Raw genomic sequence first — 25,519 nt, 5'->3', positions numbered from 1 at the left:
GGGACCTGGAGGGTATTATGCTGAGTGAAATAAGCCAATCTGAAAAGGACAGTCTTTCTCAATTTCTTTCAGAAGTGTTATTCTATATGTCGGCAAATTGAACACCAATAAAAAATAAATTCATTAAAATAAAAAAGAACATATGGTACCTCATCCCAAGCAATTATTAAAATTTCAGATATGTCAAAAAAAAAGAAAAAGAAAATACAGTACCTCATCCCAAGCAATTATTAAAATTTCAAATTATGTCAAAAAAAAAAAAAGAAAAAGGACGAATATTATATGGTCTCATTCACTTGGGGAATGTAAAAATTAGTGAAAGGGAATAAAGGGAAAGGAGAGAAAATGAGTGGGAAATATCAGTGAGGGAGACAAAACATGAGAGACACCTAACTCTGGGAAATGAACAAGAGTTAGTGGTAGGGGAGGTGGGTGGGGGGACAGGATGACTGGGTGATGGGCACTGACAGGGGCACTTGGTGGGATGAGCACTGGGTGCTATGCTAAATGTTGGCAAATTGAACTCCAATTAAAAAAATTGAAAAAGGGATCCCTGGGTGGCCCAGCAGTTTGGCGCCTGCCTTTGGCCCAGGGCGTGATCCTGGAGACCCGGGATTGAATCCCACATCGGGCTCCCAGTGCATGGAGCCTGCTTCTCCCTCTGCCTGTGTCTCTGCCTCTCTCTCTCTCTGTGTGACTATCATAAATAAATAAAAATTAAAAAAAAATTGAAAAAAAAAGCTTCCCAATAAATCAGTTAAAAAAACAAAACAAACAGAAAACATAGAGTACTCCATCACTATTCTTGTTGTACTTATGTAATTAATCAGGCCAAATTTAATACAGACAAATTAGTTTTATTATTAAAAATGAGGGTCATTTTAAAGAAAAGAAATTATCTCCACATCTTTATTTATATTAGAATGTAATCCTGTTAATTGTCTCTGAGGTTGTGTTATATACCTGTAAATTGGACTGGATCCTGAATTCTAGTTTTCTAAAAAATCTGATTACAACTCTCCAAACTAATGTTTCCAATTTTCACTCACCCTTCTCATTTGGAAGTAAGAACAACAACATCCCTTGAATCTCCTTGGAAAGGACATACCAGGGCTTCCTCATGACCCAGAGGACACTACTCAAAGTCCAGGGATATGCACCTCACAGCTGGAAAAGAGTCTGCAGGACAAGTGGTCCTGGACAAGCACTGGAGACCTCCAAATCAAACTGACCAGCAACAGACATTGAGGTAAATGGCTTCTGCCCAAGATCCTGGATCAGGACTTTATACTTTAACACAAATCCCTTTCTTCTCTTCCTTTGCTTTACTCTGATACTGGCCTGGAAATATGATGTCATTATCTATATCTCCCAGGCCTTTCTAAGAGGAAGTGGGTGGAAACTTTGTCTTTCAGATGGCTGGATTTGTCATTATTAAAAAGAAAAGACCAAAAATCAACAAAAACAGAGGCACCTGGGGGGCTTAATTGGTTAAGCATCTGCCTTCAGCTCAGGTCATGATCCAGCCCCACACTGGGCTCCCTACTCAGTGGGCTGCTCCTCCCTCTGACCCTTCCCCTGCTTGTGCTCTCTCTCTCTCATGCTCTCAGTCTAATAAATAAATACAATCTTTTTAAAAAGGACAAACACTGCCTTTATGACCACAGCTTTGTAGTACAACCTGAAATATGGTACTGTGATGCCCCCAGCTTTGGTTTTCTTTTTTAATATTCCCCTGGCTATTCGGAGTCTTTTCTGATTCCACACATATCTTAAGATAATTTGTTCCAACCCTCTGAAGAAAGTCCATGGTATTTTGATAAGGATTGCATTAAATGTGTAAATTGCCCTGGGTAGCATGGACATTTTCACAATATTAATTCTTCCAATCCATGAGCATGGAATATTTTTCCATCTCTTTGTGTCTTCCTCAATTTCCCTCAAACGTGTTCTGTAGTTTTTCGGGTATAGATCCTTTACCTCTTTGGTTAGGTGTATTCCTAGGTATCTTATGCTTTTGGGTGCAATTGTAAATGGGATTGACTCACAAATTTCTCTTTCTTCAGTCTCATTGTTAGTGTATAGAAATGCCACTGACTTTTGGGCATTGATTTGGTATCCTGCCACACTGTCAAATTGCTGTATGAGTTTTAGCAATCTTGAGGTGGAGTCTTTTGGGTTTTCTATGTACTGGCACAAAAACAGACACATAGAACAATGGAAGAGAAGAGAGAATCCAGAAGTGGACCCTTAACTCTATGGTCAACTAATATTCGACAAAGCAGGAAAGAGTATCCACTGGAAAAAAGACAGTCTCTTCAATAAATGGTGCTGGGAACATTGGACAGCCACATGCAGAATAATGAAACTGGACCACTCTCTCACACCATACACAAAGATAAACTCAAAATTGATGAAATATATAAATGTGAGACAAGATTCCATCAAAATCCTAGGGGAGAACACAGGCAACACCCTTCTTGAACTTGGCCACAGCAACTTCTTGCAAGATATATCCATGAAGGCAAGACAAACAAAATCAAAAATGAATTATTGGGACTTCATCAAGATGAGAATCTTCTGCACAGCAAAAGAAACACTCAACAAAACTAAAAGACAACCTCCAGAATGGGAGAAGATATGTGCAAATGACCTGTCAGATAAAGGGCCAGTATCCAAAGTCTAAAGGACTTTTTTTTAAAATAATAATTTTATTGGTGTTCAATTTGCCAACATACAGAAAAACACCCAGTAATCATCCCATCAAGTGCCCCCGTCAGTGCCCGCCACCCATTCACCCCCACCCCCCACCCTCCCCCCCTTCCACCACCCCTAGTTCGTTTCCCAGAGTTAGGAGTCTTCATGTTCTGTCTCCCTTTTTGATATTTCCTAACCATTTCTTCTCCCTTCCCTTCTATTCCCTTTCACTATTATTTATATTCCCCAAATGAATGAGACCATATAATGTTTGTCCTTCTCCGATTGACTTACTTCCCTCAGCATAATACCCTCCAGGTCCATCCACATTGAAGCAAAAGGTGGGTATTTGTCATTTCTAATGGCTGAGTAATATTCCATTGTATACATAAACCACATCTTCTTTATCCACTCATCTTTTGATGGACACCGAGGCTCCTTCCACAGTTTGGCTATTGTAGACATTGCTGCTATAAACATCGGGGTGCAGGTGTCCCGGCGTTTCATTGCATCTGTATCTTTGGGGTAAATCCCCAACAGTGCAATTGCTGGGTCATAGGGAAGATCTATTTTTAACTCTTTGAGGAACCTCCACACAGTTTTCCAGAATGGCTGCACCAGTTCACATTCCCAGCAGCAGTGTAAGAGGGTTCCCTTTTCTCCACATCCTCTCCAACATTTGTGGTTTCCTGCCTTGTTAATTTTCCCCATTCTCACTGGTGTGAGGTGGTATCTCATTGTGGTTTTGATTTGTATTTCCCTGATGGCAACTGATGCAGAGCATTTTCTCATGTGCATGTTGGCCACGTGTATGTCTTCCTCTGTGAGATTTCTCTTCATGTCTTTTGCCCATTTCATGATTGGATTGTTTGTTTCTTTGGTGTTGAGTTGAATAAGTTCTTTATAGATCTTGGAAACTACCCCTTTATCTGATACATCATTTGCAAATATCTTCTCCCATTCTGTAGGTTGTCTTTTAGTTTTGTTGACTGTATCCTTTGCTGTGCAAAAGCTTCTTATCTTGACGAAGTCCCAATACTTCATTTTTGCTTTTGTTGCTTTTGCCTTCGTGGATGTATCTTGCAAGAAGTTACTGTGGCCGAGTTCAAAAAGGATTGTTCAAAAAGGGTTGTTCTTGAACCCCAAGAGTTCAAAAAGCCTGTGTTCTCCTCTAGGATTTTGATGGAATCTTGTCTCACATTTAGATCTTTCATCCATTTTGAGTTTATCTTTATGTATGGTGAAAGAGAGTGGTCTAGTTTCATTCTTCTGCATGTGGATGTCCAATTTTCCCAGCACCATTTATTGAAGAGACTGTCTTTCTTCCAATGGATAGTCTTTCCTCCTTTATCGAATATTAGTTGACCATAAAGTTCAGGGTCCACTTCTGGGTTCTCTATTCTGTTCCATTGATCTATGTGTCTGTTTCTGTGCCAGTACCACACTGTCTTGATGACCACAGCTTTGTAGTACAACCTGAAATATGGTACTTTGATGCCCCCAGGTATGGTTTTCTTTTTTAAAATTCCCCTGGCTATTTAGGGTCTTTTCTGATTCCACACAAATCTTAAAATAATTTGCTCTAACTCTCTGAAGAAAGTCCATGGTATTTTGATAGGGATTGCATTAAACATGTAAATTACCCTGGGTAACATTGACATTTTCACAATATTAATTCTTCCAATCCATGAGCATGGAATATTTTTCCATCTCTTTGTGTCTTCCTCAATTTCCCTCAGACGTGTTCTGAAGTTTTTCGGGTATAGATCCTTTCCCTCTTTAGTTAGGTTTATTCCTAGGTACCTCATGATTTTGGGTGCAATTGAAAATGGGATTGACTCCTTAATTTCTGCTTCTTCAGTCTCATTGTTAGTGTATAGAAATGCCACTGATTTCTGGGCATTGATTTTGTATCCCGCCACACTGCCAAATTGCTGTATAAGTTCTAGCAATCTTGGGGTGGAGGCTTTTGGGTTTTCTATGTAGAGTATCATGTCATCAGCAAAGAGGGAGAGTTTGACTTCTTCTTTGCCAATTTTAATGCCTTTAATGTCTTTTTGTTGTCTGATTGCTGAGGCAAGGACTTCCAGAACTATGTTGAACAGCAGTGGTGAGAGTGGACATCCCTGTCTTGTTCCTGATCTTAGGGGAAAGGCTCCCAGTGCTTCCCCATTGAAAATGATATTTGCTGTGGGCTTTTCGTAGATGGCGTTTAAGATGTCGAGGAATGTTCCCTCTATCCTTACACTCTGAAGAGTTTTGATCAGGAATGGATGCTGTATTTTGTCAAATGCTTTCTCTGCATCTAATGAGAGGATCATATGGTTCTTGGTTTTTCTCTTGCTGATATGATGAATCACATTGATTGTTTTACGAGTGTTGAACCAGCCTTGTGTCCCGGTGATAAATCCTACTTGGTCACAGTGAATAATTTTCTTAATGTACTGAGGGATCGTATTGGCTAGTATCTTGTTGAGAATTTTTGCATCCATGTTCATCAAGGATGTTAGTCTGTAATTCTCCTTTTTGGTGGGGTCGTTGTCTGGTTTTGGAATTAAGGTGATGCTGGCCTCAAAGAACGAATTTGGAAGTACTCCATCTCTTTCTACCTTTCCAAACAGCTTTAGGAGAATAGGTATGGTTTCTTCTTTAAACGTTTGATAGAATTCCCCTGGGAAGCCATCTGGCCTTGGACTTTTGTGTCTTGGGAAGTTTTTATGACTGCTTCAATTTCCTCCCTGATTATTGGCCTGTTCAGGTTTTCTAATTCTTCCTGATCCAGTTTTGGTAGTTTGTAGCTTTCCAGAAATGCGTCCAGTTTTCTAGATTGACTAATTTATTGGCATATAGCTGTTCATAATATGTTTTTAAAATCGTTTGTATTTCCTTGGTGTTGGTAGTGATCTCTCCTTTCTCATTCATGATTTTATTAATTTGAGTCTTCTCTCTCTTCTTTTTAATAAGGCTGGCTAACGGTTTATCTATCTTATTAATTCTTTCAAAGAACCAACTCCTGGTTCTGTTGATCTGTTCCACAGTTCTGGTCTTGATTTAGTTGAGTTCTGCTCGAATCTTTATTAACTCTCTTCTACTCCTGGGTGTAGGATCTATTTGCTGTTTTGTCTTTAGCTCCTTTAGGTGTAAGATTAGCTTTTGTATTTGAGTTCTTTCCAGTTTTTGGATAGATGCTTGTGTTGTGATGTATTTCCCCCTCAGGACTGCTTTTGCTGTATCCCAAAGGTTTGGAATGTTAGGTTTTATCTTCATTCTCATTAGTTTCCATGAATCTTTTTAATTCTTCCTTAATTTCCTGGTCAAGATGGTCTATAACCGTGTTTGAAGTCCTTCCAAACTTCTTGTTGTGATTTAGTTCTAATTTCAAGGCATTATGGTCTGAGAATATGCAGGGGACAATCCCAATCTTTTGGTATTGGTTAAGACCCGATTTGTGACCCAGTATGTGGTCTATTCTGGAGAAAGTTCCATGTGCACTTGAGAAGAATGTGTATTCAGTTGAGTTTGGATGTAAAGTTCTGTAGATATCTGTGAAATCCATCTGGTCCAGTGTATTATTTAAAGCTCTCGTTACTCTGGAGATGTTGTGCTTAGAGGACCTATCGAGTATAGAAAGAGCTACACTGAAGTCACCAAGTATAAGTGTATTATTATTTAAGTATTTCTTCACTTTGGTTATTAATTGATTTAAATATTTGGCAGCTCCCACATTCGGGGCATATATATTGAGGATTGTTAAGTCCTCTTGTTGGATAGATCCTTTAAGTATGATATAGTGTCCCTCTTCATCTCTCACTACAGTCTTCGGGGTAAATTTTAGTTTATCTGATATGAGCATGGCTACCCCTGCTTTCTTTTGAGGACCATTTGAATGGTAAATGGTTCTCCAACCTTTTATTTTCAGGCTGTAGGTGTCTTTCTGTCTAAAATGAGTCTCTTTTAGACATCAAATAGATGGGTCCTGCTTTTTTATCCAGTCTGACCCTGTGCCTTTTGATGGGGTCATTAAGCCCATTCACATTCAGAGTTACTATTGACAGATATGAGTTTAGTGTCATCATGATATCTATTCAGTCCTTGTTTTTGTGGATTGTTCCACTGAACTTCTTCTTAAAGGGGAATTTTAAGAGTCCCCCTTAAAATTTCTTGCAGAGCTGGTTTGGAGGTCACATATTCTTTCAGTTCCTGCTTGTCTTGGAAGCTCTTCATCTCTCCTTCCATTTTGAATGAGAGCCTTGCTGGATAAAGTATTCTTGATTGCATGTTCTTCTCATTTAGGACCCTGAATATATCCTGCCAGCCCTTTCTGGCCTGCCAGGTCTCTGTGGAGAGGTCTGCTGTTACCCTAATATTCCTCCCCATAAAAATCAGGGATTTCTTGTCTCTTGCTGCCTTAAGGATCTTCTCTTTATCTTTGGAATTTGCAAGCTTAACTATTAAATGTCTAGGTGTTTAACGGTTTTTATTGATTTTAGGGGGGATCTCTCTATTTCCTGGATCTGAATGCCTGTTTCCCTTCCCAGATTAGGAACGTTTTCAGCTAGGATTTGTTCAAATACATATTCTGGACCTCTGTCCCTTTCGGTGCCCTCGAGAACCCAATTAAATGTAGCTTTTTCTTCCTCAGGCTGTCATTTATTTCCCTTAATCTATCCTCATGGTCTTTTAATTGTTTGTCTCTTTTTTCCTCAGTTTCCCTCTTTGCCATCAACTTGTCTTCTATGCCACTCACTCGTTCTTCCACCTCGTTAACCCTTGTTGTTAGGACTTCTAGTTTGGATTGCATCTCATTCAATTGATTTTTAATTTCTGCCTGATTGGATCTAAATTCTGCAGTCATGAAGTCTCTTGAGTCCTTTATGCTTTCTTCTAGAGCCACCAGTAGCTTTATAATAGTGCTTCTGAATTGGCTTTCTGACATTCAATTGTAATCCAAAATTTGTAACTCTGGGAGAGGACTGTTTCTGATTCTTTCTTTTGAGGTGAGGTTTTCCTTCTAGTCATTTTGCTCAGTGCAGAGTGGCCAAAAACAAGTTGAATTGAGAAAAGGAGAAAAAGGGAGAAGAGAAATAAGGCAAGAAAAGAGAAAAAGAAAAAAGGAAGAAAAAAGAACAAGAAATAAAGCAAAAAAAAAAAAAAAAAAAAACAACGGTGGAAGCAAACAGAAATCAAAAAGCAAAAACAACAACAAGAACAACAACAACAACAAAACCCACGGGGGAGTATCCTCTGATTCTGTATACTGTATGTCCCTTGACTTCCCCTGGAACTTTCCAGTGCTGTTTGGTCAATAATTTGTTTTTTCCCTGTCCTTCTAGCTGGTCTCCTTGGGGGAGGGGCCTGTTGTGCTGATTTTCATGTGTTAGCACTTGGGGGAGCTGCTCTGCCCCCTGCCTGGTGCAGGGCTCTGTGAGTGATGTTTATCCTCTTTATCTGGTGAGGCCCTGTGAGGCTCAGTGGGGGTTGTTTACCCCGTGAGGCCCCAGAGGAACAACCACAGTGGCAGCAGCCAGGTCTGGGGCCCTGGATTCAGCTCCAGCAGTAACTACGGAGCTCTCAGCTCTCCGTCCACAGGGCCTGGATGCTCCGGGGGTGGGGCCGCTGATTTGCTCAGCTTGGGGCAGGAGTGTCATGGAGGAAGACATAGACATGGCCAGCAAGCACATGAGAAAATGCTCTACATCACTGGCCATCAGGGTCAAAACCACAATGAGATACCACCTCACACCAGTGAGAATGGGGAACATTAACAAGACAGGAAACAACAAATGTTGCAGAGGATGTGGAGAAAGGGGAACCTTCTTGCACTGTTGGTGGGAATGTGAACTGGTGCAGCCACTCTGGAAAACTGTGTAGAGGTTCCTTGAAGAGTTAAAAATAGATCTGCCCTATGATCCAGCAATTGCACTGGTGGAGATGTACCCCAAAGATACAGATGCAGTAAAAAAAAAAAAAAGATACAGATGCAGTGAAACACCGGGAGGCCTGCACCCCGATGTTTCTAGCAGCAATGTCCACAATAGCCACACTGTGGAAGGAGCCTCGGTGTCCATTGAAAGATGAATGGATAAAGAAGATGTGGTCTGTATACAATGGAGTATTACTCAGCCATTAGAAATGACAAATACCCACCATATGCTTCAACGTGGTTGGAACTGGAGGGTATTATGCTGAGTGAAATAAGTCAATCGGAGAAGGACAAACATTATTTGGTCTCATTCATTTGGGGAATATAAAAAATAGTGAAAGGGAATAAAGAAGAAAGGAGAAAAAATGAGTGGGAAATATATGAAAGGGAGACAGAGCATGAGAGACTCCTAACTCTGGGAAACGAACAAGGGGTGGAAGAAAAGGAGGTGGGCAGGGGGTGGGGGTGATTGGGTGATGGGCACTGAGTGGGGCACTTGATGGGATGAGCACTGGGTGTTATATGTTGGCAAATTGAACTCCAATAAAAACAAACAAACAAATAAACAAACTTCCCAACACACAAAAGTCCAGGGCCAGTGGCTTCCCAGGGGAATTCTATCAAACGTTTAAAGAAGCAACCATACCTATTCTACTAAAGCTTTTCCAAAAGATAGAAAAAGATGGAATACTTTCAAACTCGTTCTATGAGGCCAGCATCACCTTAAGTCCAAAACCAGACAAAGACCCCACCAAAAAGGAGGATTATAGACCGATATCCCTGATGAACAGGGATGAAAACATTCTCAACAAGATACGAGCCAATAGGATCCAACAGTACATTAAGAAGTTACTCACCATGACCAAGTGGGATTTATCCCCGGGATGCAAGGCTGGTTCAACACTGGTAAAGCAGTCAATGTGATTAATCAGATCAGGAAGAGAAAAATCCAGAACCAGATGATCCTCTCAATAGATGCAGAGAAAGCATTTGACAAAATACAGCATCCATTCCTGATCCAAACGCTTCAGAGTGTAGGGATAGAGGGAAGGAACATTCCTCGACATCTTAAAAGCCATCTACGAAAAGCCCACAGCAAATTATCATTCTCAATGGGGAAACACTGGGAGTCTATCCCCGAAAATCAGGAACGAGACAGGGATGTCCACTCTCACCACTGCTATTCAACATAGTACTGGAAGTCCTAGCCTCAGCAATCAGACAACAAAAAGACATTAAAGGCATTCAAATTGGCAAAGAAGAAGTCAAACTCTCCCTCTTCCCAGATGACATGATATTGTACCTAGAAAGCCCAAAAGACTCTGACCCAAGATTGCTAGAACTCATGCTGCAAATTCGGCAGTGTGGCAGGATACCAAATCAATGCCCAGAAATCAGTGGCCTCTCTATACGCTAACAATGAGACTGAAGAAAGAGAAATTAAGGAGTCAGTCCCATTTACAATTGCACCCAAAATCATGAGATACCTAGGAATAAACCTAACCAAAGAGATAAAGGATCTATACCCGAACAACTACAGAACATGCCTGAAAGAAACTGAGGAAGACACAAAGAGATGGAAAAATATTCCATGCTCATGGATTGGAAGAATTAATATTGTGAAATCGTCAACGTTACCCAGGGCAATTTACACGTTTAATTCAATCCCTATCAAAATACCATGGATTCTCTTCAGAGGGTTGCAACAAATTATCTTAAGATTTGTGTGGAATCAGAAAAGACCCCAAATAGCCAGCGGAATATTAGAAAAGAAAACCACAGCTGGCGGCATCACAATGCCAGATTTCAGGTTGTACCAGAAAGCTGTGCTCATCAAGACAGTTGGTACCGGCACAAAAACAGACACATAGATCAATGGAACAGAATAGAGAATCCAGAAGTGTACTCTCAACTTTATGGTCAACTAATATTCAACAAAGGAGGAAGACTATGCATTGGAAAAAAAGACAGTCTCCTTAATAAATGGTGCTGGGAAAATTGGACATCTCAGAAGCTTTAAATGCATGCTTGTAGTCACTAGCCATGGGGCATATGATCTGCTTAAGATTCAAACGTCAGGAAAAGGAAAAAAAAAGAGGATGATGACTTAAAAATTGTGAAGCTGAAATAACCTGTGAATACTAAAGAAATTTAACAAAAATGTCATGACCTGTGAATACCTCACACAGGGTTCAACAAAAGCTGTGAGAACTAGAGAGTGCTATCTGAGAGTGGCACCAATGCCTTAAAATTTTTTTTTATAAATTTATTTTTTATTGGTTTTAATTTGCAAACATATAGAATAACACCCAGTGCTCATCCCATCAAGTGCCCCCCTCAGTGCCCATCACCCAGTCACCCCACCCCATCCGCCCACCTCCCCTTCTACCACCCCTAGTTCATTTCCCAGAGTTAGGAGTCTCTCATGTTCTGTCTCCCTTTCTGATATTTCCCACTGATTTCTTCTTCTTTCCCCTTTATTCCCTTTCACTATTTTTTATATTCTCCAAATGAATAAGACCATATAATGTTTGTCCTTCTCCGATTGACTTATTTCACTCAGCATAATACCCTCCAGTTCCATCCACATCGAAGTAAATGGTGGGTATTTAACATTTCTAATGAATGCCTTAAAATTTTATCACATCTCTCTCTCAGTTAAGCTAAGAGATCAAAAGGAAGGAATTGTAAAATAAGCCCCCAAACCAAAACCAACACAGGTCCCCCAAAAGACCCCCCCCCCCCATCAGTAAGGCAAAATTTAACAGTAACCTAACTACAGTTCAAGCCTTCAGGAATGTAACCTACAGACAAAAGGACTTTTCACACTAGGAGGCTCTTCCCTATTAGGAGAGTGACTTGGCCTAAATACATTCTTTGCTAATAAACTCCCCCCTTTTATTTACTTACTTACTTACTTACTTATTTACTTACTTACTTATTTATTTACTTATTTATTTATTTATTTATTTATTTAATTTATGATAGTCACACACACAGAGAGAGAGAGAGAGAGAGGCAGAGACATAGGCAGAGGGAGAAGCAGGCTCCATGCACTGGGAGCCCGACGTGGGATTCGATCCCAGGTCTCCAGGATCGAGCTCTGGGCCAAAGGCAGGCGCTAAACCGCTGCACCACCCAGGGATCCCCTAAACTCCCCCTTTTAAATGCATTTCCCTGCCTTTAAAAACCTTCCCTTTTCTGCAGCTCAGTGGGGCTCCCCACTGCTTGCTAGAATGAGAGCTGCTGGATTCATGAAACATTTAATAAAGCCAATTAGATCTTAAAATATATTTTTATAATAACATTACTATATTGATGAGGGAGCAGAAGGCAAGCAGAAGGCAAAGCACAAGCTGACACTCCCACCCCCCTCCCCCCAAGGAAAATCAAATGATTAACTGATAAAGATCACAGTCCTGGACAGGACTCTCCATCTGTTTACAAGTGTCTTAGTGATTTACAAGAAAAAAGCAATCTTATCAACACTCTAACTTCCGGAAACCCATAGACTCAATTTCCTAGAGCCCTAACACCACCCTCCCATCCACAATGAGCTAGAAAACAGAGGCAGAAGGGAATGTAGATAAAACTAAATTTCCTCATAACCTGCAGCCCACTGACAAATACTTGTGGTGGGCAGAGAACATTCCTCCAGGAAGCTCCCAACTATCTTCATGTTAATGCAGTGTTAGAGGGAAGGAAAACCCTCCCTTGGCAAAGGCAAGATCTCTAGCACCCTGAGAGTCTTCAGCATGACAGTCCTTTTGGACACCTCCCTCTGTCCTTACCTCCCCCCACTCCAAAGTATAGAACCAGCCACCCCTCACAACCCCAGGGCACTCTTTTTGCACCAAAGATGTCTCAAGACTTCTTTATTGGCCATTGGCTCCAGACTCCAACACTCCAAATCACATCAACATCATCCAGTGATTTCATTTCTGAGAATATATCCATAGGAAACCAAAACGAATTTGAAAGGATATCTGCATCCCGTGTTCATAGCGGCATTTTTATAATAGCCAAGACATGGAAATAAGCAAAGTGTCCACCAACACATGAAGGGATAAAGAAGTTGTGGCATATATATATATACACAATGGAATATTATTTAGTCATTTAAAGCAACAAACAATGGCAAGGAAATCTTGCCATTTGTGACATCATGGATGGACCTTGAAGCCATTACACTAAAAGAGGTAAGTCAGTGTGGGGAAGCAAAATTTGCCATCCCAAAATGTCTCTATTGGGATGCCTGGCCGCCTCAGCTGGTAGAGCACATATGTGATCCTTGATCTCAGGGTCATGGAGTTCAAGCCTCACATTGGTAGAGTTTACTTAAAAAATAATTGTATCCTCTGCATAAGGACTATTTTAGATTCATTATCTTTTTTAAGAAACTAGAAACATAGGAGAAGCTCTGAAAACCAAGTAGAAGTTACTCTTTTTAAGAGATATTTACAAGGGAAATTATAAGGGGATTTTCCATTTGTCAGGGTGTCTCCCAGCTACAAGAAGGGGAGGATTCCAAATCTCTAGAAATACTTATTGATGAATTAGATGACTTCAAACTACATAATAACCTTATCCTCATTTACTGTGCCTTTCCTGATAACCTCCCATAACTGACTTCCCACCACCAACATATTAGTCATCTTTGGCTGATGGTGGTATTATTTCAGGTGATGGCTTTGGCCATTTCGGAGTTACTCAGTTTTTCTGGGTCTCTCCCATGTATAGATGGTCCTAAACGTTTTATTTTCCCCTGTTCATCTATTTTATAACAATGTAATTATTAGGCCAGCCCAAAAAACTAGAAGGGAAGAAACACTTTTTTGCCCCTACATCAGAGAAAGATGAATATTGTATGTTTTCATTTATATGTGGAATCTTAAAACAAAACAAAAACAAAGCCACAGAAAAAACGAAATCAGATTTGTGGTTACTGGAGGCTGGCGGAGGGGAAGTCTGAGGAAGGTGGTTAAAAGGTACAAACTTCCAGTTGTAAGATAAAGAAGTACTCAGGATGTGATGTATGAGAGGATGACACTAACACTGCTGTATGATATACATGAAAGTTGTTGCGAATAAATCCTAAATTCTCATGACAAACAAAAAAATTACTTTTTAAAAAATTCTATCTCCATGACAAGATGGATGCGAACCATGATAATAATTTCACAACATGCTGTACACCTTAGACTTACGCAGCAATGTATGTCAATTATATTTCAAAAAAACTGGGGGAAAGGCTTATTGTAGAGAACATGCAAGTGAACCATGTAACCATTAGGCATTCCTTTAGGAGTGCCCTTCTGAAAACAAGTGATCACCTGGTGGAGAGCAGGAGCATCACTGCTTCACCTTCCCTCCTTCAACCCCCCTCCTCTGCACCCCCATCCCCCTTGGGTGCCCAGAGCAAAGAAAGGTACCTGAACTGGGAACAAATTACTAGTGTATCTTGTGCAGACAGATGAGTCTCCCTACCCTCTCAACTAAAACTAAACACACATGTCACAAACTCATGTCCTCTTTTGCAGGAAAAAGCTGCTTCTTTTCTTCTTCTTTTAAAGCTTTGGGATTTGGTTTTTGTTAGAATGCAGAGCACCTGGGACAGGTTAATGGCACTCAGTTCTTCACTGTGAGAGGAATTTGATGGGAAAACTCAGTGAAACTGGCTTTGAATTCTGGAGGAGAAAAATATAGAAGAAAATAGGAATTAGGGGAAAGAAGAAGAGCACTAAAGGTTGAAAGCTCAGCATAAACTTCCACATTTTACTAAGACCTGTTCCCAAAATCAGTAAAACAAGTGATCTTCTGTAATCTTTTATTAGGATGCACAGCAGAGGAGGAAAGCAATGGAGAAAGACCTGAAATTTTATCTATAATTATGCTAACCTTTTAAATTTTGTCAGAAGTTCTAAATTGACTCATTTCCTCTTGTTAAGTGATCACTCTTTATTGTGGTGGTTGGCCTGCCAGTAGGGGGTAGGTGGGAGGGGTAAGGAGGAGGGGTGTCTATTTTCAGGCAGCTCTATCCCTTCCTATCAAACAAGATGGGAACTCAAGAGGCAGAGGGAGGAAGGGAAGGCATACAGGAGACCATGAGGAGTAAAGGCCTCTGGGAACTGAATTAGTGAACAGTCCGGATGATGGAGGTCGCAACAACCAGGTAAACTTAAATACGATTATGTGGCACTAATTGAGTGACTTGTGCCCATAAGTAGATCAGAACATCCTACATCTGGAGCAACCAGGGGTGCTTAGTCCACAGAGTACCCCAAACCCCCAGGGAAATCCATGAAGAAATAGAACTACTTAGGACTCATGATTCACATTTTGGTGGTGAACATTTTCTCTCCTCCTTTCCCCCAATAGGAAGTGCCTCTGGAGAAAAACAAACAAAAAGCACTCCTTAAACAAAGGAGTGGCAACCCTTTACTTTCTCCCATAGTCAGGCTTTTTACAAAAATATTTTACTTAAATTCAATTTGCCAACATATAGAATAACCCCAATGCTCATCCCATCATCTGCCCTCCTTAGTGCCTGTCCCCCAATCCCCCATCCCCCATCCCTTCCCATTCTACAGCCCTTTGTTTCCCAGAGTTAATGGTGTCTCATGGTTTGTCTTCCTCTCTGATTTTCCCCCCTCAGTTTGTCACAACTCTTATTAAAGTCAGGAAAGCAGGAACTGCCTCAGTGGTTTGCTTGAGACCAAGTAGTTGATTGAGACTCTGTGCTCAGTACTGGTCAGTAGGATGTAAGAGTCATGAGGGCAGCTGGTCAGTTGGCTGTGAGAGGTATGAGGGGAGCAGTGGTCAGTAGGCCATGAGCCACAGGGCAGCAGTGCTCAGGAGGCCGTGGGAGCTAGGAGGGCAGCCCTGGTCAGCGGGCCGTGGGAGGTATGAGGGGAGCAGTGGTCAGCAGGCCGTGGGAGTTACAAGGACATCAGCGATCAGCGGGCCGTGGGAGCCACGGGGCAGCACCGGTCAGCGGGCCGTGGGAGGTATGAGGGGAGCACCGGTCAGCAGGCCATGAGCCACAGGGCAGCAGTGCTCAGGAGGCCCTGAGAGCTAGGAGGGCAGCCCTGGTCAGCGGGCCGTGGGAGGTATGAGGGGAGCAGTGGTCAGCAGGCCGTGGGAGTTACAAGGACATCAGCGATCAGCGGGCCGTGGGAGCCACGGGGCAGCACCGGTCAGCGGGCCGTGGGAGGTATGAGGGGAGCACCGGTCAGCAGGCCATGAGCCACAGGGCAGCAGTGCTCAGGAGGCCCTGAGAGCTAGGAGGGCAGCCCTGGTCAGCGGGCCGTGGGAGGTATGAGGGGAGCAGTGGTCAGCAGGCCGTGGGAGTTACAAGGACATCAGCGATCAGCGGGCCGTGGGAGCCACGGGGGCAGCCCTGGTCAGTAGGCCATGGGAGGTATGAAGGGAGCAGTGGTCAGCAGGCCGTGGGAGCCACGGGGCAGCACCGGTCAGCGGCCGTGGGAGCCACGGGGGCAGCACCGGTCAGCGGCCGTGGGAGGTATGAAGGGAGCAGTGGTCAGCGGCCGTGGGAGCCACGGGGCAGCACCGGTCAGCGGCCGTGGGAGGTATGAAGGGAGCAGTGGTCAGCGGCCGTGGGAGTTACAAGGACATCAGCGATCAGCGGCCGTGGGAGCCATGGGGCAGCACCGGTCAGCGGGCCGTGGGTCACCGGCGCAGGCTCCTCGTCTGCCCGGCAGGTGGACGCCCTGCTGAGCCAGCAGCTGCCGCGGGACGCGTGGCTGACGCGTGGCCGACGGGGGGCAGCATGGAGCGAGGCGGGGCAGGGAGCCGGGGCAGGGAGCCGGGGCAGGGAGCCGGGGCAGGGAGCCGGGGCAGGGAGCCGGGGCAGGGAGCCGGGGCAGGGAGCCGGGGCAGGGAGCCGGGGCAGGGAGCCAGGGCGGCCGGCGGGCAGGGGGCCCTTCGTCTCACCTGCGAGCAGCGGCGCGAAGGCCAGGCTGCAGGCCAGCAGAAGACCGCGCCGAGCTGCTGGGCTCATGGCCGGGGCCACGGCCGTTCCCCGCGGGAAGCGGGAGGCAGTCAGTCCGGGCGCCTGCACAGGTGGGCGCCGGCCCCCAGGCGCGCCCCCACCCGAGGGGCCTTCCTGCCACCTGGGAACCGCCGGCCCCTCCCAGGAGACTCGCAATGGCCTCTGCTGTAAGCCTGGGGCAGCCGCCGGCCTCCCCCACAGGGAACGCGCTTCCCCCCAGCAGCAGGCCGGCTGCGTGGCCCGCGAGCCCGCACGCACCCACCTCGGCCCGCACCCGCTGCCCCGTCGGGGAGGCGGCTCTTCCCGGGCGGGCCGAGGACTTGCGCCTGCGCGGGAGCAGCCCCCCAGGTGGCCCACCCCGATTGGTCGGTCCCTCCTGTTCTTCCCGCCCCCCCGCCCAGTCCTGGCCAATGAGATGCTGGCACCGCAGGTCCCGCCGACAGGACAGGCCCTGCTGCGCTGTTCCCCCAGTGCCGAGTCAGGAAGAGCCAGGGCGGCCGAGGGCTTGGTTCCCTGGTTCTGTGCCGCCCACACCCCACCCCACTGGAGACGTCTCACCACGCCTGACCCTCTTCCTACCTGCTCTACAAAACGCTGAGCAGAAGGTACCGAGATGCTCGAACCTCTGACCAGTCCTGCACCCTGGGCTGCGGGTGGCCTATGCTTCTAGGGGGATTGGACCCCTGAGACCTTTCCAGCGCGCTCCACGTTGGCGAAACCCTGGGCTGAGCCCTTTGAGAGCCACCCACGCCGCGCACGTGCACCATCGGGGTAGGCCCCTCCCTAGCTTAGGGACAGGAACGCACCAGCAGTCTCTGCGATGACTCAGGGACGGAGCCCTCCCACCCTCGAGGGCAAGAATGCTAGAAGGCTTCCCTGGGTGTTTTCAGACCTGACTTTGGCAGCACGTGCAAAACCCCTGCTTTTAGGGGGGAAGCAACCTAAGGACCCACTGAAAGATGAATAGATAAGCAAAACTTGATACATAGACACAATGGACTATTACTCACCCTTAAAAAGAAAGAAATCCTGTTGTGAGCAACAGCATGCATAGCCCTGAGGACATTATGCTAAGTGAAGTAAACCAATCACAAAAAGACAAATACAGCTTAATATGAGGTATTTGAAGTGGTCAGACTTTTAGGAACTAAGTAGAATGGTGACTGCCAGGAGGGAGAAGGGAGAGGAGTCATTAAAAATCTACAGAGTTTCAATTTTGAAAGATAAAAAAGTTCTGGGGATCTCTTGCATAATGATGTACATATAGTTAGCAGGACTATATCACGCACTTAAAAATGATAAAGATGGAAAATTTTGTTATGTGTTTGTTTAGTTTTACAATTTAAAAAACCCATATTCCTTTGACATTTGCCCCTACTGCCTTAGATTCACCAGCTACTGACTTATTTCTGAACCTTTATCAAGGGTTTTTTGTTTGTTTTTTATGACAGAAATTTATTATTGGAATATTTTTTTTAATTTTTTATTGGTGTTCAATCTGCCAACATATAGAACAACACCCAGTGCTCATCTCCCTCAGAGCCCATCACCCAGCCAACCCACCCCCCCGCCCACCTCCCCTTCCCCCACCCCTAGTTCGTTTCCCAGAGTTAGGAGTCTCTCATGTTCTGTCTCCCTCTCTGATATTTCCCACACACTTCTTTTCCCTTCCCTTATATTCCCTTTCACTATTTTTTATATTCCCCAAATTAATGAGACCATATAATGTTTGTCCTTCTCCAATTGACTTATTTCACGCAGCATAATACCCTCCAGTTCCATCCACGTTGAAGCAAATGGTGGGTATTTGTCGTTTCTAATGGCTGAGTAGTATTCCGTTGTATACAGAGACCACATCTTCTTTATCCATTCATCTTTCGATGGACACCGAGGCTCCTTCCACAGTTTGGCTATTGTGGACATTGCTGCTACAAACATCGGGGTGCAGGTGTCCCGGTGTTTTATTGCATCTCTATCATCAAGTGTTTTGACCCTTGTTTCATAACTTTCCTCTACAGCCCTGTGCAGAAGAAATTTCTCCAATGGTGAAAATGTTGTATATCTGTACCAACACATGTTGTAATGAGTTGCATTGTGGCCCCAAAGATATGCCCACATCTAAATCCCCAGAACCTGTGAATACTACTTTATATGGCAATAGGCGTGATTAAGTTAAAGATCCAGAAGAGTTGCTCTACTTATCCTAGATTAAGTTAAAGATCCATACTGAGTTGCTCTACTTATCCTAGATTATCTGGGCCCTAATGCAATCACGCACATCTTTGCGAGAGGAGCAGAGAGAGTTTTGAGACAAATACAGGGGAGAAGACACAGAAGAAAGGAGGCTATGAGACCATGGAGCTGGAAGCTGTAGGAATATAGTAGCCATGAGCCAAGGAGGACTGACAGCTACTGGAAGCTGGAAGAGGCAAGGAACTGGATTCTTCCCTAAAGCCTGAGAGTGAGCATAGCCCTCCCAACATCTGATTGCAGACTTCTGGCCCCCAGAACTGTGAGCAAGTCCGTTTCTGTTGTTTTAAGTAACTGGGTCTGTGGTAATCTGTTACAGCAGCCCTAGGGAAGTAATACAAGTAACTCATATGGTTCTTGAAGTAATTGCACACTTGGAATGTGGTTATTAGAATGGGGAATGGAAAATTTAATTTTAATTAATTTAAACTCAAGTAGCCCAAACCCGGGAGCTATCATATTGAGTTGCTCTAACTGTGCCCTTTGCCTGCACTCTACTCTCACACAGTCACACAATAAAATTTCTGACTCCCTGACAACTGTTCCTGAACAGGACCTGCCATTTCTAGTGCTCTAACTCCCACTCCAGATCTCTTCAACATTCTCACTTCTGTTCCCACCAGAGAGTGTTTGAGCATGTGGATCCCTTCTGGTTCCTTTCCTCTACTAAACAAGGAGAGCTTTAAACTTTGTTTTCAAGACATTTGAAGAGTGACACTACATAAAATGTTAAGTGAAAAGCCAGCATACCACCTCATGAGGGAGAAAGTATAAAGTGTCTAAGGTAAATATCTCCAAGGGCTTGCAGTGGGAGCCACATTCGTATTTTAAAATTTTCTAGTAGCTTCACTAAGAAACGTAAAAAGACACAAGTGAAATTGACTCTAATAATATATTTTATTTAACCCTGTATATCCAAAATACAATTTCAATATATAATCGAATGGAAAATGTTAACGAAATGGTTTCCATTTTCTTTCTTTTTGTGCTAAGTCTTCAAAATTGAATACTTTTCACTTAGAGAACATTCCAGTTTTCACAGGAACATTTAGTTTTCAGGGGAAATCCTTAATCTGTATTTTGATCTTATAAAATATATAGTTGAGGGGCACCTGGGTGGCTCAGTTGGTTGTGTCCAATTCTTGATTTTGGCTCAGGTTGTGATCTCAGGATCATGAGTTCAAGCCCCGCTTTGGGCTCTGCACTCAGCAGGGAGTCTGCTCGAGATTCTTGCTCTCTCCCTCCCCTCTGCACTTCCCCCACTCACATGCCTGCTCTTTCTCTCCCAAATAAATAAATAAATCTTTAAAAATAAATAAATACATTTATAGTTGAAAAGGAGATTCACATACCTAAGATGCTTCGAACAGACTAAAATTTTTCTCAATTACTGAGGAAATTATTACTTTTTAAGTTTAAAGTAATTAAAAGAAAATAAAATACCATGTCCTCAGAAGCACTAGTTACATAGGGCTAATAGCTACTGTACTGAAAAAAGCCTCTTTCTAGATTAGCATTCTGTGAGTGGAAATTCTATATGTATTAAAATGAAGAGAATGAATACAAACATTTTGGGCGAACCTACCTAGTAAGAGTGGAATTAAATGATTTATTGAGAATGACAGATCACAATTAGGGTAATGGGGGCACAGGAGGGTCAGTGCCAGTCCAGCCTCCAACTCTAGTAGGAGCCTGATGGGTTTACCCTTATATCAAGGGACAGGGAGCTCCCTCACTCCAACATGGTATCTCAGCATTACATGGACTATGGTTCAAGAGTATGGTGATTGGCTCCACTTGTCCCATTTATTGTGTCTTCTCTTAACTCTGTCATCCTAACTTCTATTCCCAGTTCCCCAACAAATCTGAGTGTAGAGAGCAAAATGGACTCTCTCATGTCAAGCAGGAGCCTTTGTCAAGCAAGGGCCTGTGTCAAGCAATGATGCAAGCAGTTAAGGTACTGCACTTAGGAGATATCCCCAGGACCAGCATCAGCTGACACCCCAGAACTGATAACAAGCAGAACCAGAGGAGGTCTGCAGAGACCCAAAACTCATTAAATACCTTTAAAAAGGGAACGATTTTGGCCGCAAAGTATCAGAGTCTTTAGACCTGACCCCTCTATGTCTGACCACTTCAAAAAGGCAACTGCCACTGAAGGCTCTGACCAGTTGATCTCCAAACAGAACTGAGATCCTTTGTTGCATGAACGTTGGAAGCAGTAAATGCCAAGAGCTGGCCCAGACCAGACTAAGGCCTTATCTCAACTGGGTGCCCACAGACTGACTTTGTGTTTGGTTCATTAACTTCCTGCACCCTTCTGTTATCTTGTTTGTTGTGTGGCTTGTCTTCTGTCCTGCTTTTGTGTGTAAGAAGCCAAGTTTAATCACATGGTGAATTGTCATTGAGGTTGGAATCCTGAATAAAGCTGACGTTGTAGAAAGACACTACTCGCCTTCATAGCATGCTCATGACAGATGGGCCCCCAAGGGCCCTTCATCTCTATCATAGGTGTATGCATGTATCATCTATCTATCATTTATTTATCACTGTATATATGTGACATATTTATATGATATATTTACATCTGTATCTAGAGATAGATCTATATCTTTCTAGAACTCTATCATGTATGGATGTACCATCTACCTGTTATCTATCCAGTTATCTATTTATTTATCTATCATCTATCTAGATCTTGATATGTGATATATCTAGAGATCTATCATCTACATATCAAAAGATCTATATCTATCTCCTTCCTTTTCCAATGCTTACTTTATATTTAATTTGCTTTTCTTTGTCTAGTTTACTAAGATGTACACTTGTATTATTGATTTTTAGATCTTCCTTATTGTTTAATATATGCATTTAGTGCCATAAAATTTTCAAATAAGACCTGCTTTTCCTGTATCCCACAGGTTTTGACAAATTGTGTTACATTTTCACTTAGTTATATATGTAACTTTATATATACATATAATTCCTCTTGAGATTTCTTTGATAATTAGAAGTGTGTTTTTTAATCTCCACATATTTTGGGATTTTTCAGTTATCTATTATTGATTCCTAGTTTAATTTCATTATAGTTTCAAAGCAGATATCATATGATTTCTTTTAAATTTGTTGAGGTGTGTTTTATGATCAAGAATGTGGTCTATCTTGGTGAATGTTCTGTGTGAGCTTGAGAAGAATCTGTATTCTGCTCCGGTAGGAGAAAATAGTCTATACATACCAATTATATTTGGCTGATGGTATTGTTGAGGTCAGCCATGTCCTTAGTGATTTTCTGCATCTATTTCTGATAGACTAGTGTTAAAATAATCAATAATAATGATGGATTCACCTATTTATCCATGCTGTTCTATCAGTCTTTCTCATGTATTTTGACACTGTGTTCTTAGACACATACGTGTTAAAGATTGCCATGTCTGCTTGGAGAATTGGCCCCCTTATCACGATGTAATGCCTCTCTTTATTCCTGATAACACTTGCTATGAAGTCTAATTTGTCTGAAATTAATTTTGCTATTTCTGTTTTCTTTGATTAGTTATAGCATGGTACATATATTACATGTATGTAGGCTTCATGCCCAGCGTGGAACCCATTGTGGGGCTTGAACTCGCAACCCTGAGATCAAGACCTGAGCTGCAATCGAGAGTTGTAGGCTTAACCAACTGAGCCATAGAAGTGCCCCTAATTTATATATGTTTTTATGTTTAAAGTAAATTTCTTGCAGACAACACATTAGTAAGGTCTTAGGGTTTTTTTTTGTGTGTGTATGTGTGTTTTTGTTTTTGTTTTTATTCATGACAGACATGGGCAGAGGGAGAAGCAGGCTCCCTTGTGAGAAGCCTCATGTGGGACTCAATCCCAGAACTCCAGGATCATGCCCTGAGTCCAAGGCAGACGCCTAACCACTGAGCCACCCAGGCATCCTGGGGTCTTGTTTTTCATCCACTCTGACAATTTCTATGTTCAGTTTCAAGTGTACATTTTAGTTATTCAAAACTTCCATTCAACATCCTGTGCTCATCACAATTGTATTCCTTAATCCTCAAAACCTATTTAACCCACCACCACTCCTCTCCAGTAACCATCAGTTTGTTCCCTACAGTTAAGAATCTGTTTCTTGGTTTGCCTCTCTTTTTTTCCCCCTATGATTGTTTATTTGTTGCTTAAATTCCACATATGAGTGAAATCATACGGTGTTTGTATTTTTCTGACTGATATTTTCACTTAGCATAATACACTCTAGCTACATGCACGTCAATGCAAATGGCAAGATTTCTTTTTTTTTAATCTGAGTAATATTCCACTTTACATATAATGGAATATATCTGTATCTATATATATAATCTCACATCTTCTTTATTCATTCATCAGTTAATGGACATTTGGGCTGTTTCCATAATTTGGCTATTGTAGATAATACTGCTATTATCTAAGATTAAGGCGCATGTGCCCCTTTGAATCTGTATTTTTGTACCCCTTGGATAAATACCTAGTCATGCAATTGCTGGGTTGTAGGGTAGTTCTATTTTTAACTTTCTGAGGAAACTCCATACTGTTTTCCAGAGTGGCTGCACAGTTTGCATTCCCACTAACAACGTAAGAGGGTAGCCATTTCGCTACATCCTTGCCAACACCTGTTGTTTCCTGAGTTGTTAATTTTAGCCATTCTCACTGATGTGTCGTGATATCTCATTGTCCTTAGATTTGCATTTCCCTGATAATGAGTGATGCTGAGCACTTAAGTGTCTGTTGGACATCCTTATGTCTTTGGAAAAATGTCTATTCATGTCTTCTGCCCATTTAACTAGATTATTTATTTTTGAGGTGTTGAGTCTGACAAGTTCTTTATTAGATTTTGGAAACTAACCCTTTATCAGATATGTCATTTGCAAATACCTTCTTCCATCCCATAGGCTGCCTTTTAATTTTGTTGATGGTTTCCTTTACCATACAGAAGCTTTTCCTTTTGATGAAGTCCCAATGGTTTATTTTTGCTTTTGTTTGCCTTGCCTCAGGAGATGTGTCTAGTCAGACATTGCTAGAGCCAATGTCAAAGAGGCTACTGCCTATGTTCTCCTCTAGGATTTTGATGGTTCCCTGTCTCACGTTTAAGTCATTTATCCATTTTTAATTTATTTTTGTGTATGGTGTAATAAAGGGGTTCAGTTTCATTCTTTTGCATGTGGCTGTCCGGTTTTCCCAACACCACTTGTTTTTTTTTTTTTGTTTCTTTTTTTTCCAACACCACTTGTTGAAGAGACTGTTTCCCATTGGATATTCTTTCCTACTTTTATGAATATTAGTTGACCATATAGTTGTGGTCCATTTCTAGATTTTCTATTCTGTTCCATGGATCTATATATTTTTGTGCCAGTATCCTACTGTCTTGATCACAAGAAGCTTTGTGATATAACTTCAAGTCTGGAATTGTGATGCCTCCTGCTCTGCTTTTTTTTTTTTTTTCTTCAAGTTTGCTTTGGCTATTCAGGCTCTTTTGTGGTTCCCAACAAATTTTAGGAGACAATCCCCATTTTTTAATTGGCATATTTAAGTCATGGACATTTAAATAATTATTTATTTTTATTGATTTGTTATATGTTATTGATATAGTGAAAATTGATCACTGTATCATTATGTCTTTATATCTAACATTTTGGTTACCACTATTTTTTCCCTAGTTTGTTGTTTCTATTTGTCTTTCCCTCTTTTTTCCTGCATTTTGTAATTTTAATTGAATATTTTATATGATTTCTTTTTTCTTCCTTCTCATCATGTCAGTTTTTAGAAACCTTTTAAAGAGGTTGTTCTAGAGTTTGCAATATACTCATATAATGTTTATTATATAAATTATGCAAAGTTCACTTCAAATAACACCGTAACAATTCATGGCTAGTGAAATACCATATAATAACAAAATATTTCTAATTCCTTCTATCCACTCCTTTTACCATTTCTGATGTGCATTTTACTTATACATAAACATGCATAAACATTTATGTGTATATATAAGTACATACATAAATACATTGTTGCTATATTATTTTGAAGAAACACTTAATTTGTTAGAACAATTAAGAATAAGAAATACACAAATGTTGATTTTACCTTTACTTACGTATTCTCTGGTACTCTTACCTGGCTTGTGTAGATCTGTTTCTGGCCTATGTAATTTTCCTTCTCTCTGAAGAACTTCTTTAAGCATTTCTTGCAAGACAGGTCCACTAGCAATAAATTCCTTCAATTTTCTTTACCTATAAAATTATTTCTTTTTCATTCTTGGAGGATAATTTCACAGGGTACAGAATTCTAGGTTCTCTGTGTCTGTTTTTATGCCAATTTCCCCCGCACCAATACTAAATATTTCATTCTATTACTTTCTTGCTTGCATTGTTTCTAAGCAAAAGTCAGATATAATTCTTTGCTCCTCTCTCAGTAGTGTTTTTCTACCTTCGTTCCTCTGTCTTGATTCAAGATTTTTTTTCTTTAACTTTCATTTTATGTTTATGGTCTCTATCTTACTTGATGTTTTCTGATCTTCCTGGTTCTATGGTTTGGGGTCTGACAATAATTTGGGAAAATTATTATTGTTTCATATGGCTTAATGCTCTTAGGCACATACATGT

At 42.0% G+C, this 25,519-nt stretch overlaps 2 protein-coding genes across 2 annotated transcripts in view; one reads left to right on the top strand and one right to left on the bottom strand.

The window, feature by feature from the left end:
• LOC140599622 (uncharacterized) overlaps positions 1-25,519 on the bottom strand; it is a 122,379-nt gene that overhangs the window by 16,712 nt on the left and 80,148 nt on the right. Inside the window, exon 4 of the mRNA XM_072762997.1 lies at positions 25,032-25,141. Within this exon, the coding sequence (XP_072619098.1) occupies positions 25,032-25,141 (110 nt within the window). The remainder of the gene's footprint in view (positions 1-25,031; positions 25,142-25,519) is intronic.
• Positions 16,787-25,519, top strand: part of LOC140599520 (uncharacterized) — a 35,897-nt gene continuing 27,164 nt past the window's right edge. Inside the window, exon 1 of the mRNA XM_072762671.1 lies at positions 16,787-17,236. Within this exon, the coding sequence (XP_072618772.1) occupies positions 16,787-17,236 (450 nt within the window). The remainder of the gene's footprint in view (positions 17,237-25,519) is intronic.

This window comes from Vulpes vulpes, chromosome 7, assembly GCF_048418805.1.
Source record: "Vulpes vulpes isolate BD-2025 chromosome 7, VulVul3, whole genome shotgun sequence".
Classification (NCBI taxonomy): domain Eukaryota; kingdom Metazoa; phylum Chordata; class Mammalia; order Carnivora; family Canidae; genus Vulpes; species Vulpes vulpes.
The sequence above is the reverse complement of the archived record's forward strand: the minus strand, read 5'-3'. Positions and strand labels throughout refer to the sequence as shown.